At 45.4% G+C, this 18,987-nt stretch overlaps 1 protein-coding gene across 5 annotated transcripts in view; it reads left to right on the plus strand.

The window, feature by feature from the left end:
• Positions 1-18,987, plus strand: part of LOC130296323 (keratin, type I cytoskeletal 17-like) — a 100,410-nt gene that overhangs the window by 21,044 nt on the left and 60,379 nt on the right. Inside the window, exons 1-2 of one of the 5 annotated variants that reach the window (XM_056547734.1) lie at positions 1,745-1,795; positions 2,695-2,798. Coding sequence is in view for 3 of the 5 variants with exons in the window: in XM_056547728.1 (XP_056403703.1) it covers positions 2,018-2,111; positions 2,695-2,798 (198 nt within the window). In the remaining 2 variants the exon portion in view is untranslated. Of the gene's footprint in view, positions 1-1,744; positions 1,796-1,927; positions 2,112-2,694; positions 2,799-7,834; positions 8,018-18,987 lie in introns of those variants that run through there. The other 4 variants (XM_056547729.1, XM_056547728.1, XM_056547732.1 and 1 more) reach the window with 4 other exon arrangements.

An 18,987-nucleotide genomic window follows, 5' to 3' on the forward strand; every position in this document is an offset into this window, starting at 1 on the left:
CACGGACAGAGGTGTCAGCAGAGAGCACTGTGGACAAGACAAAAAAAGAAATTCAAAAAGCAAAGAATTTCCTCTGTAGCATACAGCTGCTCATAAGTACTGGAAGGATAAAGATTTTTTAATAGAAGTAATTTACAAATCTGTCTAACTTTCTGGCACCAGTTCATAAAAAAAAAATAAAAAAATAAAAATGTTTTCCACCAGAGTAACCCTTTAACCCCTTAAGGACTCAGCCCATTTTGGCCTTAAGGACTCAGACAATTTAATTTTTATGTTTTCATTTTTTCCTCCTCGCCTTCTAAAAATCATAACTCTTTTATATTTTCATCCACAGACTAGTATGAGGGCTTGTTTTTTGCGCGACCAGTTGTCCTTTGTAATGACATAACTCATTATATCATAAAATGTATGGCGCAACCAAAAAACACTATTTTTGTGGGGGAATTAAAACGAAAAACGCAATTTTGCTAATTTTGGAAGGTTTCGTTTTCACGCCGTACAATTTATGGTAAAAATGACGTGTGTTCTTTATTCTGAGGGTCAATACAATTAAAATGATACCCATTATTACATACTTTTACATTATTGTTGCGCTTAAAAAAAATCACAAACTTTTTAACCAAATTAGTACGTTTATAATCCCTTTATTTTGATGACCTCTAACTTTTTTATTTTTCCGTATAAGCGGCGGTATGGGGCTCATTTTTTGCACCATGATCTGTACTTTTTTTTGATACCACATTTGCATATAAAAAAACTTTTAATAAATTTTTAATAATTTTTTTTAAATAAAATGTATTAAAAAAGTAGGAATTTTGGACTTTTTTTTTTTTTCGTTCACGCCGTTCACCGTACGGGATCATTAACATTTTATTTTAATAGTTCGGACATTTAGGCACGCGGCGATACCAAATATGTCTATAAAAAAAATTTTTACGCTTTTTGGGGGTAAAATAGGAAAAAACGGACGTTTTACTTTTTTATTGGGGGAGGGGATTTTTCACTTTTTTTTTTACTTTTACTTTTACATTTTTTTACATTTTTTTTTACACTTGAATATTCCCCATAGGGGACTATTCATAGCAATACCATGATTGCTAATACTGATCTGTTCTATGTATAGGACATAGAACAGATCAGTGTTATCGGTCATCTCCTGCTCTGGTCTGCTCGATCTCAGACCAGAGCAGGAGACGCCGGGAGCCGCACGGAGGAAGGAGAGGGGACCTCCGTGCGGCGTTATGAATGATCGGATCCCCGCAGCAGCGCTGCGGGCGATCTGATCATTCATTCAAATCGCGCACTGCCGCAGATGCCAGGATCTGTATTGATCCCGGCACCTGAGGGGTTAATGGCGGACGCCCGCGAGATCGCGGGCGTCGGCCATTGCCGGCGGGTCCCTGGCTGCGATCAGCAGCCGGGATCAGCCGCGCATGACACGGGCATCGCTCCGATGCCCGCGGTTATGCACAGGACGTAAATGTACGTCCTGGTGCGTTAAGTACCACCTCACCAGGACGTACATTTACGTCCTGCGTCCATAAGGGGTTAAGAAAGTTTTACATTTTTGGATTGTCGGCTTTGTAGATTGTTATCACAGTCTTATATGGACCTGAATTTACAACCATAGGATGTATGGGGGAGATTTATCAAAACCTGTCCAGAGGAAAAGCTGCTGAGTTGCCCATAGCAACCAATCAGATCACTACTTTCATTTTCAAAGAGGCCTGTGAAAAATGAAAGCAGCAAGCTGATTGGTTGCTATGGGCAACTGCATCACTCTTCCTCTACACAGGTTTTGATAAATCTCCCCCTATGTGTGTAATGACCATTAGGATACTGCATAGGACAGTGTTTCCCAACCAGTGTGCCTCCAGCTGTTGCAAAACTACAACTCCCAGCATGCCCGGACAGCCAACGGCTGGGAGTTGTAGTTTTGCAACAGCTGGAGGCACCTTGGTTGGGGAAATGCTGCCTAGGAAGACACATATACTACTCAGCTGCATGTGCAGGCAGCATGGACGTGCAGGGTACATGTGTATATAGCAATAACACAAGTATACAGCGTTTACATGCATGCTGCAAAATTGCACGACTTATACATGCCAGTGGTAATATACAGTACCTACATGTAAAGTGCATACGTTTTATGTATATATTTTAAAGGGGTATTCCAGGAAAAAACTTTTTTTTTATATATATCAACTGGCTCCAGAAAGTTAAACAGATTTGTAAATTACTTCTATAAAAAAAAAATCTTAATCCTTTCAGTACTTATGAGCTTCTGAACTTAAGGTTGTTCTTTTCCGTCTAAGTAATCTCTGATGACACGTGTCTCGGGAAACGCCCAGTTTATAAGCAAATCCCCATAGCAAACCTCTTCTAAACTGGGCGGTTCCCGAGACAGGTGTCATCAGAGATTACTTAGACAGAAAAGAACAACCTAAACTTCAGAAGCTCATAAGTACTAAAAGGATTAAGATTTTTTAATAGACGTAATTTACAAATCTGTTTAACTTTCTGGAGCCAGTTGATATATATATATATAAAAAAAAGTTTTTCCCTGGATAACCCCTTAACCCCTTTAATGTCCTTTTTGTGACGCATTTATGTATCCCATAGGTCTCCATAGTCAGACCGGACTTTAGCTGCTGATCTGACCCTCATCACCCTGTCTCCTCATTTCCCCCGCAGGCAGGGTGTCACCGGGCTGTAATAACCTTGACAAGATAATCACCGGCTGTCATTGCTTGTCGGGGCAGAGCCGCAGCATTCCTGAACACACCTGGGCTGAACAGGTCTGTAGATGACAATGCAATCCCTAGCTGTATACAGTTGTATACCACTGTAGTATTTGGGGGGCAGCAGCGAGCACTGTTTTAGCATTATGGGAAGCTATAGGGCAGTGGTCTTCAACCTGCGGACCTCCAGATGTTGCAAAACTACAACTCCCAGCATGCCCGGACAGCCAACGGCTGTCCGGGCATGCTGGGAGTTGTAGTTTTGCAACATCTGGAGGTCCGCAGGTTGGAGACCACTGCTATAGGAGGTGCAGAGGTAGTAGTCACTCCTGTGTGCCCATTACCCCCACATCAGAAGATACCTGTATTAGAAATGACACACAGTAGGTGGGGGGGGGGGGAACTGTCAATGATTTTACATTGGACCCCCTACAAGTTATGGTTATGAACTCCTATTGCTTGGGTGCGGATTCAAAAGCCCCCCAGAGTATAAGCTACATGGTGAATTAAAGGGGTACTCCGGTTGAATTATTTTTTTTTAAATCAACTGGTGCCAGAAAGTTAAACAGATTTGTAAAAAAATCTTTACCCTTCCAGTACTTATTAGCAGCTGTATGCTACAGAGGAAATTCTTTTCTTTTTTAATTTCTTTTTTGACTTGTCCTCGTTGCTCGTTGCTGACACCTGATGCCCATATCAGGAACTGTCCAGAGCAGGAGAAAATCCCCATTGCAAACCTATGCTGCTCTGGAACTCAGCAACTTTTCCTCTGGACGGGTTTTGATAAATCTCCCCCAATATCTGCCAGGGCACAAGTGATGTACTCCTGGATAACGCCTTGGATTACGCTCGGAAATTCCTTTGTAGCAGAGCCCCCCTGTTTTCAATGGGGTTCTGCTGCACCGTGTGCATGGCGGAATTTTGACAGCAGAAACATCTGGCATGAAAATTAAGAACTTACATGTTAATACTTTCGGCAGAATCCGCTTGGAACGCATAACAATATGTGGAGACGGCGCAATTCTGAACGCCCGCTGTCTGCGGAATGTTTCCGGGCAGACATTCTGCTGTGTGAACATGCCATAAAACTTCTATTGGCCTATATGGAACTGTAAGGCTACGTTCACCCGGCAGATTGTCAGTGTGGAATCCTGCATGAATATTCCGCACGGACATTCCGTAGCAGCAGAGTCCCATTCATTTCAGTGGGATTCTGCTGTAATGTGTTCACACAGCAGAAATCCTGTTCAATGTTTGTGCGGATTCCGCCAGGAAATGCATTGCCGTCTATGAGACGGTGCATTTCCAAGCAATCCTACCACCAGCATGTTCTGCCAGCACCTGGCTGTCTGTGGAGGCTAGGCACTAAAATATCTCAGAAATGAGCCATCTCCGTAGATGGTAATGCATCTCCAAGCGGAATTCACCAAAATAATTGACTTGTCAGGTTCTTCTGCGGAGGCCAGAATTTGAGCGGAGAGGTGTGCATGGTGCAGCAGAATTTGAGCGGAGAGGTGTGCATGGTGCAGCAGAATTTGAGCGGAGAGGTGTGCATGGTGCAGCAGAATTTGAGCGGAGAGGTGTGCATGGTGCAGCAGAATTTGAGCGGAGAGGTGTGCATGGTGCAGCAGAATTTGAGCGGAGAGGTGTGCATGGTGCAGCAGAATTTGAGCGGAGAGGTGTGCATGGTGCAGCAGAATTTGAGCGGAGAGGTGTGCATGGTGCAGCAGAATTTGAGCGGAGAGGTGTGCATGGTGCAGCAGAATTTGAGCGGAGAGGTGTGCATGGTGCAGCAGAATTTGAGCGGAGAGGTGTGCATGGTGCAGCAGAATTTGAGCACAGAGGTGTGCATGGTGCAGCAGAATTTGAGCAGAGAGGTGTGCATGGTGCAGCAGAATTTGAGCGGAGAGGTGTGCATGGTGCAGCAGAATTTGAGCGGAGAGGTGTGCATGGTGCAGCAGAATTTGAGCGGAGAGGTGTGGATGGTGCAGCAGAATTTGAGCAGAGAGGTGTGCATGGTGCAGCAGAATTTGAGCACAGAGGTGTGCATGGTGCAGCAGAATTTGAGCAGAGAGGTGTGCATGGTGCAGCAGAATTTGAGCGGAGAGGTGTGCATGGTGCAGCAGAATTTGAGCGGAGAGGTGTGCATGGTGCAGCAGAATTTGAGCGGAGAGGTGTGCATGGTGCAGCAGAATTTGAGCGGAGAGGTGTGCATGGTGCAGCAGAATTTGAGCGGAGAGGTGTGGATGGTGCAGCAGAATTTGAGCAGAGAGGTGTGGATGGTGCAGCAGAATCCCATTGAAAACTATTATTTCTGCCGGATTCTGCTCAGAAATTTCCCCATGTAAACGAGGTTTAAATGACAGTTGTATTGTGCTACCAGAGACAGGTGAAGCATAGCAGCCCAGGCTTTAAGGGGTGCATATAAAATGAGGGAGTTCTTATGTTTTTTTTAGCTAAATCTAAATGCATGGGAAAATAAAGCACAAAATTGTATTTCTGTATTATTGAACCGCACTACAAAATCTCTATGAAAGAATCCTATAAAATGCAGGTGAGTAGAATCTCAAAAGGTCAGAAAACAGACTGACGCATTTCCAGTGTTACGCACTCTTACTCATAATCTTTTGCCTATGACTCAGGCTAGGTTCATAGAACGGGATGCTGATGTTCAATGTAGTGGAGAGCACCAACTTGCTTGAATGTAGTCAACTAGTGACTCAGTTTGGGCCGTATATGCTTTTTTAGGCTGACTCAAAAGTGTGGTTTGGTGCGTTGTCCAGTCTGCTTATAAGGCTGGAAACGCATTAGTTGGTTTTCTGACCTTTTGAGATAATAACTACCTGTATGTTATATGATTCCTCGATAAACCTTATGCATTTTATGGGACTACGCTGAAGACTTCTTGTTTTTTAATCCTGTTGTGTGTCTAGGCCGATGCCCAGACACACAACAGGATTATAAGTCCATAATTATAACCATGCACCTATAGGATCATAAGTGAATGGTTACAATTAGACTTAGTTTACATTAGGACGCAGAGGTATACTGTAAATGAGAGCAGCGAACCCCATTGATTTCAATAGACCGAACAAAGTCACCTAGTGACTCAGTTTGGGATGTATGCACTATTTTAAGTGGACTTAAAGGGGTACTCCGGTGGGAAATTTTTATTTTAAATCAACTTGTGCCAGAAAGTTAAACAGATTTGTAAATTACTTCTATTTAAAAATCTTAATCGTTCCAGTACTTAACAGCTGCTGTACGCTCCAGAGGAAGTTCTTTTCTTTTTGAATTTGATTTCTGTCTGACCACAGTGCTCTCTGCTGACACCTCTGTCCAGAGCAGGAACTGTCCAGAGCAGGAGAGGTTTGCTATGGGGATTTGCTCCTGCTCTGGACAGTTCCTGACATGGACAGAGGTGTCAGCAGAGAGCACTGTGGTCAGACAGAAAATAAATTCAAAAAGAAAAGATACTTCATCTGTATTATACAGCAGCTGATAAATACTGGAAGGATTAAGATTTTTAAATAGAAGTAATTTACTAATCTGTTGAACTTTCTGGCACCAGTTCATTTAAAAAAAAATGTTTTCCACCGAAAAATGTTTTCCTCCTTTTCGAGTTTGCTTAAAATAGCGCACACATTTATTGAAATCATTGGGGTCTGCTGCTCCCATTTACAGAATACATTTGTATCCTAATGGGAATAGCAATGAAGTGTAAGCCTAGCCTTTAGGATAGAGAACAGTTTCTTACAGAAATTGCCCTTAGTTTGTGTGTGATATTGATGCCTAGCTCCACTAAAGTGAATGGGGTGGAGTTGTAATATCACACACAATCTAAATACAGGGTTAGTTCTGTTTTTGGAGGAAAGCAAATATGGTTTTCTGATCCTTGATAACACCTTTAAGGGTTCGTTCACATGTACAGGATTCTGCTGCATATTTTGTACAGTTGATTTTGTTGCTGCCCATTGAAGTTAATGGGTGTCAAAATCAGCTGCACAAAATATGCAGCAGATCCTGTACGTGTCAACGTACCCTAAGGGTACGGTCCCAGTTAGCGCTAACGTACCATGAAATACTGCGATAAGCATACACACAGGGCTACCCGTGAGGTTTGGGGGCAGTATCCTACACATATTTGATGCACAGGATTTGAAGCTGCAGATTTCAGTGTAAACGAAATGGCTGAACACAGCTTTAAATCTGCAGCTTCAAATCCTATTCATCAAATATGTGCAAATCCTATTCTATTTTATGTGTGAATAGAACGTGTATGTACAGCTCATATTATCAATATGGGCTGATAGGTTATTTCTATAATAACCCTGGGGCTATGTGCACACTCAGCTTTTTAGACATATTTTATGGTTAATTTAAAATTTATATTTAATAGTTAAAATGTACATTTTTTATAACTAAAAAGCATCTAAAACTTTCAAAGGTAATGTCACGTATTGGCAGGGAAGGAGTGCAGCCCTAATCTCACCCACTCCTTCTGACATTGCATACTTGCCTATCCGCCCTAAACAGCGGATTGACAACTATGGTGACGGTCCCTTCCTATGTAAGTGATGGAAGTCACTGTCAACAAAATAAACTACAAAACAGACACAGGTCAGGATACAGTCAGGAAGCACTCAAACTAACAGAAATAATACAAACACACACAATTTGTCAAAGTCAACTAGCCAAGTCTGTACAAGGAAATGTCAAGGGTGCCAAACAAAAACAGGAGAAAGGTCAGAATGCCAAACCAAGAAGTCAAAAATACCAGATGATTAAGATTACAGATACAAACGCTAACTACTGGAGAAACTATTTTGCAGGGGAGGTTTGAAAGCACATAGCAGGTTTAAATAGGCAGCTACACAGGTGAACTAAACAAGGTCAGCTGACCAGCCCAGAGTTAGGTGTAGCCACAGCAACCAGATAAACAAAAGACTCTCATAACCGATTAACCCTACGGGTTCTGACAGGTTTTTGCTTTTTTTTAATTTTTCAGGCACAAAATATTATTATTCGCCCCAAAATACATGCCAAAATTTGGTCAAAATGGCCTGATACTTAAGCTATGTTCACATCTGTGTTAGAGGCTTCATTCTAAGGGTATGTTCACATGGCGGAATGTCCACCTGGAATAGCGCACGAGGACGCCGCCATCAGAAAGCCGCAACGGACATCACTCTGGCAATAGCTCTCTCCCTCCCCAGGACCACTAACACCGAGGACTCGCAACCCGGAGCGACTAGATGTCCGTGCGCCCGCAGAAGGTAAGTGTGAGAGCGCGGAGGGACCTCGTTGGGACTGGTGAGATCATACTGTGCTACAGTGTATCCTGTCCCTTGCTTTATATAGACAATATTCCAAAGTCACATAGGATTCACCCACACAAGGATACACAGTATCCAACAAGGAGGAAATCTCTGCATGAACTGTTACATTCTTGGCATTCGCTTCCAGCACTACAGAAGTTCTAATACAGACAACTAAATATATACATGTGTGGTGGCCCAGTATGGGAGGTGTTACCCTCTACCCTTGCTGCCCTGTCAGACAGCCCCCCTTCAGTGTCCCCTGGGCCCCTTGTACTTGTTTCCCCCCTGTACAGTGGTCCCTCAACATACGATGGTAATTCGTTCCAAACGAGCCATCGTTTGTCGAATCCATCGTATGTTGAGGGATTCGTGCAATGTAAAGTATAGGAAGCTGTACTCACCAGTCCCCGCCGCTCGCGATGGTGACCCCAGGCCTCCGCTGGGCTCTCCTGGTCTTCTCCGGTCCTCCGCTGTCTTCTCCGGTCCTCCGCTGTCTTCTCCGGTCCTCCATTCCTATTGGATGACGTGCGCAGCAGTGTATTGACGTCATCGGAGAGGGCCGAGAAGACACCGGAAGACCAGCGCTGGACCCAGAGGGCACCCCAGAGCATCGTGGAGGGGTAAGTAATACTTACCGCACCAAACGGGGAACATTAAGCTGCTATCCGGCAGCAGCTTAAGCATTTTGCGCTGCCGGATAGCACTTAATGCGATGGCCCCGACATAAAAAAGCATCGTATGTCGATTTGATCATATGTCGGGGCCATTGTAGGTCGGGGGGTCACTGTACATATGTTCTGCATTGTAATGTATTATAAAATGTAATGTTGCTTTAAGAGTTGCACCATGTGATATGTCATGTGATTGTTACCCAGGAGGTTTCAGTGACCAGGTGACCCCAAGAGTGACCTATGGGCTCGCTCTCTTTGGAGATAAGTCTCTGCTGAGGTCAGTCTTGTCTAGTGTGTGTGTCCAGAATGTTGGAGACCTCAAAGTCCAGTCCTGCAGCCGCCATCAAGTCAAGTAAGATAAAGTCCCAGCTTTATGAGTCAAGTCAAGTCAGTCCCTGTCATCTGTCAAGTCAGCATGGCCTGCATTACATTGTCCAGTCCTTTTACAAGTCCCAGCAAGCCCTTAAGGTCTCTGAGTCACTGGTCACCTCCGTGGGTCCTGGCTGAACTGTATAGACGTTACCATCTGTCACTCAGTAAAGCTACCGTTATCCGTAACTTGGCGTCGGAGTCATTATTGCCCCTGTGCCTAGCCCAGGATCCAGCGGTATACCTTAGGGTGGTATCGAGGATAAACCATGCCCTGGCGTCACGAATACAAGGGGTTAATGTCATCTGCCCCTAGGGTAACAACATCAGCCCTCATTACACCCCGTTACCACACATGCAGTGTCTAATACATATGACCAGAGACACTAGATACAATTTATATACGGCTACCTATGGATGCTAAGCATACCAAAACTTATACAGTGGTCCCTTAACATACGATGGTAATCCGTTTCAAATGGACCATCGTTTGTTGAAACCATCGTATGTTGAGGGATCCGTGCAATGTAAAGTATAGGACAGTGGTCTACAACCTGCAGACCTCCAGATGTTGCAAATCTACAACACCCAGCAAGGTGGTCCGCAGGTTGAAGACCACTGTTAGAGGAAGTTGTACTCACCTGTCCCCGCCACTCCGGACCGTCACCGCTGCCCTGGATGTCGCCGTCCATCGCTGTCGCCTCGTCCCCGGGGTGTCCCCAACGCTCCGTTAAGGCCTCTGCTTCCCCGGCATCCTCGCTCTCCGTCACCGCCATCACGTCGCTACGCACGCCGCTCCTATTGGATGACGGGACGGCGCGCGCAGCGACGCGATGACGTCGATGGAGATCGCCGACGATGCAGGGGATCCCGAAGAGGACGCGCCGGAGCCCCGAGGTCAGGTAAGTGATCGTCAGCGGACCACACGGGGCACCGTAAACGGCTATCCGGTGGCAGCTGAAGCAGTCTGCGCTGCCGGATAGCCGTTTATGCGATGGCCCCGACATACAAAAGCATCGTATGTTGATGCTGCCTCTGAGAGGCCATCGTATGTTGAAATTATCGTATGTTGGGGCCATCGTAGGTCGAGGGGGTCACTGTATTTTAATACTCTAGTTTTTATATTTTTATTATAACTTGAATCAGTGATTCTGAGTTCATCTGCAAGGGCCCTGCAGTGTGAAACTCAATTTTATGACATGTACCTAGCCATCATACTCTATGGGGCTACTGAACATTGCCTAGCGCTGGGCTTGGCAATGTTTGAACTCCCCTAGACCGGTGTGTTCCAACCAGGGTTGTCTGTGACATTACAAAGCCACTCTATTTACTTCAATGGAAATGAGCTTCAACACCACACACAACCTGAGGACAGGAGTGGCTGTGTTTAAAAAAAAAAAAAAGAAATCAGCTCTGTTATAATCCGAGATAACCCCTTTAATAAGATAATGTGCTGAGAAGCCGATCACATGACCAACAATCATCTGTGAGCTGTAGAGGAACCTGCAATCAAGTACAGTGACCCCCCAACCTACGATGGCCCCGATATACGATCATTTCAACATACAATGGCCTCTCATAGGCCATCACATGTTGAAGGCAGCATCAACATACGATGCTTTTGTATGTCGGGGCAATCGCATAAACGGCTATCCGGCAGCGCAGACTGCTTCAGCTGCCACCGGATAGCCGTTTACGGTGCCCCTGATGATCACTTACCTGTCCTCGGGGCTCCGGCGGGTCCTCTTCGGGATCCCCTGGATCATCGGCGCTCTCCATCGTCGTCATCACGTCGAGCGATGTTCCCAGGCAGCAGAGGCCTTACCGGAGCATCGGGGACAGCATGGGGACGCGGCGACAGCGATGGAAGGCGACATCCAGGGCAGCGGTGACGAGCAGTGATGGTCCGGAGCGGCGGGGACAAGTGAGTATAACCTCCAATACCAGTGGTCTTCAACCAGCGGACCTCCAGATGTCGCAAAACTACAACTCCCAGCATGCCCGGACAGCCAACGGCTGTTCGGGCATGCTGGGTGTTGTAGTTTTGCAACATCTGGAGGTCCGCAGGTTGTAGACCACTGTCCTATACTTTACATTGCACGGATCCCTCAACATACGATGGTTTCAACAAACGATGGTCCATTTAGAACGGATTACCATCGTATGTTGAGGGAGCACTGTATACAGTTCTCCTGCAGTGCCACCACTGGGGAAATGAGGTATTGCAATCAAGAATGTGTCCTCCAGAGCAAGAGCGGCATGTTATAGCTATCCTCCACTCTGATTAATAGAGGGGGAAGGGGTGAGAATTAAAAAAAAAAAAAACTTTAGGGTAGGGTTGTGAACATGCAGCATTTTTTCACGCTGTGCAAAATCCGCTGCACAGCGGGAAATACACTGCGCATTCCCCTATGAGCAGACACACAGGACTACCTACAGTGCCTGCCTGCTTGTAGTGCATGCGCAGTAACATAGTAACATAGTTCATAAGAAAAAAGACCAAAGTCCATCAAGTTCAACCTATAACCCTAATGAGTCCCTACTGAGTTGATCCAGAGGAAGGCAAAAAACCCTCATACTAGAGGTAAAAATTCCTTCCCGACTCCAAATATGGCATCAGAATAAATCCCTGGATCAACGTTCTGTCCCAGTGTATTCGTGGGCATCGTGGTCGCTCCCTCTGCTCGCTGAGCTGGGCTCGAGAGCAGCCGTGAAGTGTGTGAGTATACTGCGCCAGCACAAAACGAGCAGGCACAGCTGGAGGCAGCCCTGTAGGGTAGAAAACGCTTCGGATCTGTTCCGTGTGACCCTACCCGTGCAGTATATCCTCATACTAGTATTGTACCATCAGATTCACATTATTTCATTCTTTAATGTTTATGGGATCGCTGTTCTGCTACGGCAGTAGTTCTCAACCTTTTTAGCGACTGTACCCCCAGAGGGTGAAAGTAGGTCTGCGGGTACCCCTCGCGTGTAAGTTCACGCGGAACAAAATAAGTCATAAAAGTACTTAAAGCGCAACTGTCATGAAATCTGGGTGCAATAACCTGCAGCCTTTGTACTGTGTGCAGGTGGTGGGTATAGCAATGCGCAGGCGCTCTGAGGAGGAAGACGTCAGCGGATGATACACAGCGGTGCGCACGTTAGATTAGCTGAAGGGCGCATGTGCTGGGAGCTGTGTGCCAATCACACAGCGGTCCCAGCGCTGACATAAAGGGGGTGGGTGTGGCGGCGGCGGGGCATTGCGTACCTCGCGCCTTGCAGGTTATTGCTCCCAGATTTCATGACAGCTGCGCTTTAATTTCATAATGGCGTGTGCTTACCTTCCTAATGTGATAATAATGTGATACTTAAAGGGAACCAATCATCAGATTTTACCCTATATAACGCTTGGCAAAGCGTTATATAGGGTAAAATCTTTATTTTCTCCATTCCCGGGGGATGCTCCTGCCCCCAGGGATGGTGAAGATATGAAGTTATAAACTAGTCACCGCCGCCGCCGTAAGTAGTCACCTGGGTGGGGAGCTCTTCTCATCTACTCCCGTTCTTCGGCCGGGAGCGACGCCCCCTCTGTTTTATTGATGGGCCGCTTCATCGCTCTGCTGCGTCTGTTCAGTGAGCGGAACAATGACGCGGCCCATCAATCAAGCGGAGGGGGCGTCGCTGCCGGCCGAAGAACGGGAGTAGGTGAGAAGAGTTCCCCGCCCAGGTGACTACTTACGGCGGCGGCGGTGACTAGTTTATAACTTCATATCTTCACCATCCCTGAGGGCAGGAGTGTCCCCCGGGAATGGTGAGGACAACAATTTTACCTTATATAACGATTTGCCAAGTGTTATATAGGGTAAAATCTGATGATTGGTTCCCTTTAATCCCCTTTTGCCATAACCGTATTATGGCAAAAGGGAATCAGAGGGAGGGGAGAATAATGGCACAAGGGGATTAAGATTGAGAGGGGAAGGGGATAATGATTACCCCCTCCATCTTAATCCCCTTTTGCCATTATCCACCCCCCCCCTCCATTTTAATCTCCTTCTGTCCTTATTCCCCCCCTCCGATCCCCCTGGGCCAATATATGAGATACATACAATAACACCCTCCCATACTGTGGTGTTACACTTAGTTTAATATGCTTACCAGGCCTGTGTCTATCCCGTTCGGTGGGAGTCGGAGGGCCGCACTGACGGGTGACGTCCTTTTGCGCTGTGCCGGCACCTCCACACAACATCAGGGACGTCACACATCAGGCCCGGCAGCCACTGCAGCTTACACAAGGTGGCCGCGGTACAATATAGTGAGCAGCCGCAGCGACTGTGGCGTCCAATCCCCGCTCTGCGCTGAGAAATACTGGCCAATGCATGGCCAGTATTTGTCAGCCAATTGGCGTACCCCCCGCATAACCCTTGGCGTACCCCTGGTTGAGAACCCCTGTGCTACAGTATGTAACAGTATACAGTGAAGAATGACGCGTTGAGAACATGAGAACTGTCTGTATTCTTTTCTCATGTATAGAAGATATGAGGCCGTTACGCAACTTGGAAACATTGGATCGGCTCAAATTTAAAACATAATCTCATTACCAACTGGGTGTTGTACAGGCAACAGAACACAGCTCACTATCACCACCTAGGGGTGCAAAGTCATATTGCACGCAGATGCTATTTTCCACATAAATGTGGGTGACAACTAAGCCTTTGTTCACAACCTGTTTCACGCCTGAGTATATACCGGTGTAGACATGCAGTATGTTACTCATAGATTCCCATGTTACAAAAACCTATGCTGTTTGGTTTACTCTTCTGGGTGGGATGCCTCTGTATAAAAAAAGAAAGCCTACTATGCTAACCTATACAAAAGATACTAGATATACTGATACATATCGTGTGCATTCCACAAGGACACTCCTTTGCCATCCATCCTGTGAATGGAGTTACAGGGATACTTTTAAAGGGGTACTCCGGTGGAAAACTTTTTTTTTTTTTAAATCAACTGGTGCCAGAAAGTTAAACAGATTTGTAAATTACTTCTATTAAAAAATCTTAATCCTTCCAGTACTAATTAGCTGCTGAATACTACAGAGGAAATTCTTTTATTTTTGGAACACAGAGCTCTCTGCTGACATCACGAGCACAGTGCTCTCTGCTGACACCTCTGTCCATTTTAGGAACTGTCCAGAGCAGCATATGTTTTCTATGGGGATTTTCTCCTACTCTGGACAGTTCTAAAAATGGACAGAGATGTCAGCAGAGAGCACTGTGCTCGTGATGTCAGCAGACAGTTCTGTGTTCCAAAAAGAAAATAATTTCCTCTGGAGCATACAGCTGCTAAGTACTGGAAAGATTAAGATTTTTTAATAGAAGTAATTTACAAATCTGTTTAACTTTCTGGCACCAGTTAGTAAAAAAAAAAAAAATAATAATAATAATAATAATAATAATTTCCACCGGAGTACCCCTTTAATCCCTGTGGAGCTATTTAGGGTATGTTCACACGGGTGGATTTTTTTGCATGTTTCCCGCTGCGTATTTGAAAGGGGTGGGCTCTTCGGCTGTCCGCAGCAGATTTTCCGTGACCGAATTTACGCTGCGGAAAATCCGCCGCAAGCCCCATCGAAGTCAGTAGGGTCTGTGGCAGATTTTTCCGCCGCGTAAATTCCGCCTTGTAAAATCTGCTGCGGACAGCCGAGAACCCCCTTTCAAATACACAGCGGGAAACCCGCAAAAAAATCCACCCTTGTGAACGTACACTAAAAAGCTCCACAGGGATTAAAGGGGTACTCCGGTGGAAATTATTATTTTTTTTTATTAACTGGTGCCAGAAAGTTGAACAGCTGTCCAGGCATGCTGGGAGTTGTAGTTTTGCAACAGCTGGAGGCACCCTGGTTGGGAAACACTGCCATAGACTTATGCAGTAAAAGGGTCAGGTTGAAATGATAACCGGGAAGTGAAGCACGCACTGCCACGCACTTCACCCGGCTGTGACTTGCAATGGCAGAGGTCTTAGAAGTATGGTTTCGGGGATACAGCAGCCTGATTCAGCAGGAGAATCTGAAAACCGGTGGCTGCTGTATTCCCATCGGACCTGGACAGAGTCAGCTAGTGACTCCGGTCGGCTCTTTTTTGGACCAATTCCGGTTTTGTTGCCGGACAGAAAACTGTGGTCTGCCGCGGTTTCGGTCCGGCAACAAAACTGTATACGGTCCAAAAAAGAGCCGACTGGTGCCACCAACGGACTCAGGGGTGCGGCACCGATCCGGCAGGGAAACGACAGCCGTATCCTCAAAACGTGATGTGAATGAGCCCTAAGAACCGGTGCAATCTAAACTTTTGACACGTCTGGAAAACATGTTTAGAGTTTATTCCGGACAATGTCAATTTAAAGAGGGCACTCTGGTTGGTACTTTACAAGGGGCATTGTAGCTGTCACTAGATTGTGAGCATTGCGTCTGGCACTACAGAAGGCATTACAGTTGGCACTTTATATAGGACACTGGCTGGCACTATAGAAGGCACCACAGTTGGCACTTTATATAGGACACTGGCTGGCACTATAGAAGGCATTACAGTTGGCACTTTATATAGGACACTGGCTGGCACTATAGAAGGCATTACAGTTGGCACTTTATATAGGACACTGGCTGGCACTATAGAAGGCATTACAGTTGGCACTTTATATAGGACACTGGCTGGCACTACAGAAGGCATTACAGTTGGCACTTTATATAGGACACTGTGGCTGGCACTATAGAAGGCATTACAGTTGGCACTTTATATAGGACACTGTCTGGCACTACAGAAGGCATTACAGTTGGCACTTTATATAGGACACTGGCTGGCACTATAGAAGGCATTACAGTTGCCACTTTATATAGGACACTGTGGCTGGCACTATAGAAGGCACCACAGTTGGCACTTTATATATAGGACACTGGCTGGCACTATAGAAGGAACCACAGTTGGCACTTTATATATAGGACACTGGCTGGCATTATAGAAGGCACTACAGTTGGCACTTTATATATAGGACACTGGCTGGCACTATAGAAGGCACTACAGTTGGCACTTTATATATAGGACACTGGCTGGCACTATAGAAGGCACTACAGTTGGCACTTTATATAGGACACTGGTTGGCACTATAGAAGGCATTACAGTTGGCACTTTATATAGGACACTGTGGCTGGCACTATAGAAGGCACTACAGTTGGCACTTTATATAGGACACTGGTTGGCACTATAGAAGGCATTACAGTTGGCACTTTGTATTGGACACTGTGGCTGGCACTACAGAAGGCATTACAGTTGGCACTTTATATAGGACACTGTGGCTGGCACTACAGTTGGCACTTTATATAGGGCACTGTGGCTGGCACTACAGAAGGCACTAGAGTTGGCACTTTATATAGGGCACTATAGATGGCACTACAGAAGGCACTACAGTTGACTCTTTATATAGGGCACTGTGGCTGGCACTACAGAAGGCACTACAGTTGGCACTTCTTATGGGGCACTGTGGCTGGCACTCTAAAAGGGGAACTCGAAGGCACTAAAGTTGTCACTTTATATATAGGACACTGTGGCTGGCACAACAGAAGGCACTACAGTTAGCACTTTATATAGGGCATTGCAGCTGGTACTACAGAAGGCACTACAGTTGGCACTTTATATAGGGCACTGTGGCTGGCACTACAGTTGACACTTTATATAGGGCATTGCGTCTGGCACTACAGAAGGCATTACAGTTGGCACTTTATATAGGACACTGTGGCTGGCACTATAGAAGGCATTACAGTTGGCACTTTATATAGGTCATTGCGTCTGGCACTACAGAAGGCACTACAGTTGGCACTTTATATATAGGACACTGTGGCTGGCACTACAGAAGGCACTACAGTTGGCACTTTATATATAGGGCACTGTGGCTGGCACTACAGAAGGCACTACAGTTGGCACTTTATATAGGGCACTGTGGCTGGCACTACAGAAGGCACTACAGTTGGCACTTCTTATGGGGCGCTGTGGCTGGCACTTTAAAAGGGGAACAGTCGCATTTTAAAGGAGACAACTCTGGCACAGTAAGGCTAAGTTCACGCGGCCCTTGTGCTCCAACCCGTTCAACTTATTTTTGGGGCCAAATGAAACAGGTCGAAGCACAACTGTCACCGCCAGGTTCTGATGGATCCCATTGACTTGAATGGAGTCCGTTGGGTGTCCGGTATTTCACAAGAGCTAAATGGAGAAAAAAAAATATGCGCTATTTTTCCCCCCCCGCTGAAATCCCGTTCTTCCGACTGACTGACAGAGCTCCCTTAAAGGGGTACTCCACCACTAGACATCTTATCCCCTATCCAAAGGATAGGGGATAAGATGTTAGATCACCGCGGTCCTGCTGCTGGGGACCCCGGGGATCGCCGCTGCTGCACCCCGCTGTCATTACTGCACAGAGCAAGTTCGCTCTGTGCGTAATGACAGGCGATATAGGGGCCGGAGCATCGTTATGTCATGGCTCCGCCCCTCATGACATAATGGCCCGCCCCCTTAATAAAAGTCTGCTGACATCATGAGCACAGTGCTCTCTGCTGACATCTCTGTCCATTTTAGGAACTGTCCAGAACAGCATATGTTTGATGTGGGGATTTTCTTTTACTCTGGACAGTTCCTAAAATGGACAGAGGTGTCAGCAGAGAGCACTGTGGTCATGATGTCAGCAGAGAGCTCTGTGTTTCAAACGGAAAATAATTTCCACTGTAGTATTCAGCAGCTAATAAGAACAGGAATGATTAAGATTTTTTAATAGAAGTAATTTACAAATCTGTTTAACTTTCTGGCACCAATTCATGCCCCCTCCCATAGACTCGTATTGAGGGGGGCGGGCCGTGACGTCACGAGGGGCGGAGCCGTGACGTAACGATGCTCCGTCCCCCGTATCGCCTGTCATTACGTGCAGAGCGAACTTGCTCTGTGCAGTAATGACAGCAGGGTGCCGCAGCGAGGATCCAAAGGATAGGGGATAAGATGTCTAGGGGCGGAGTACCCCTTTAACCCCTTAAGGACTCAGCCCATTTTGGCCTTAAGGACTCAGACAATTTAATTTTTACGTTTTCATTTTTTCCTCCTCGCCTTCTAAAAATCATAACTCTTTTATATTTTCATCCACAGACTAGTATGAGGGCTTGTTTTTTGCGCGACCAGTTGTCCTTTGTAATGACATCACTCATTATATCATAAAATGTATGGCGCAACCAAAAAACACTATTTTTGTGGGGAAATTAAAAGGAAAAACGCAATTTTGCTAATTTTGGAAGGTTTTGTTTTCACGCCGTACAATTTCTGGTAAAAATTACATGTGTTCTTTATTCTGAGGGTCAATACGATTAAAATGATACCCATTATTATATACTTTTATATTATTGTTGCGCTTAAAAAAAATCACAAACTTTTTAACCAAATTAGTACGTTTATAATCCCTTTATTTTGATGACCTATAACTTTTTTATTTTTCCGTATAAGCGGCGGTATGGGGCTCATTTTTTGCGCCATGATCTGTACTTTTTTTTGATACCACATTTGTATATAAAAAACTTTTAATACATTTTTTATAATTTTTTTTTTAATAAAATGTATTAAAAAAGTAGGAATTTTGGACTTTTAAATTTTTTTTTCGTTCACGCCGTTCACCGTACGGGATCATTAACATTTTATTTTAATAGTTCGGACATTTACGCACGCGGCGATACCAAATATGTCTATAAAAAATGTTTTTTACGCTTTTTGGGGGTAAAATAGGAAAAAACGGACGTTTTACTTTTTTATTGGGGGAGGGGATTTTTCACTTTTTTTTTACTTTTACTTTTACATTTTTTTTTTACACTTGAATATTCCCCAT

The sequence above is a fragment of the Hyla sarda genome, chromosome 12, assembly GCF_029499605.1.
Source record: "Hyla sarda isolate aHylSar1 chromosome 12, aHylSar1.hap1, whole genome shotgun sequence".
NCBI classification, from domain to species: Eukaryota; Metazoa; Chordata; class Amphibia; order Anura; family Hylidae; genus Hyla; species Hyla sarda.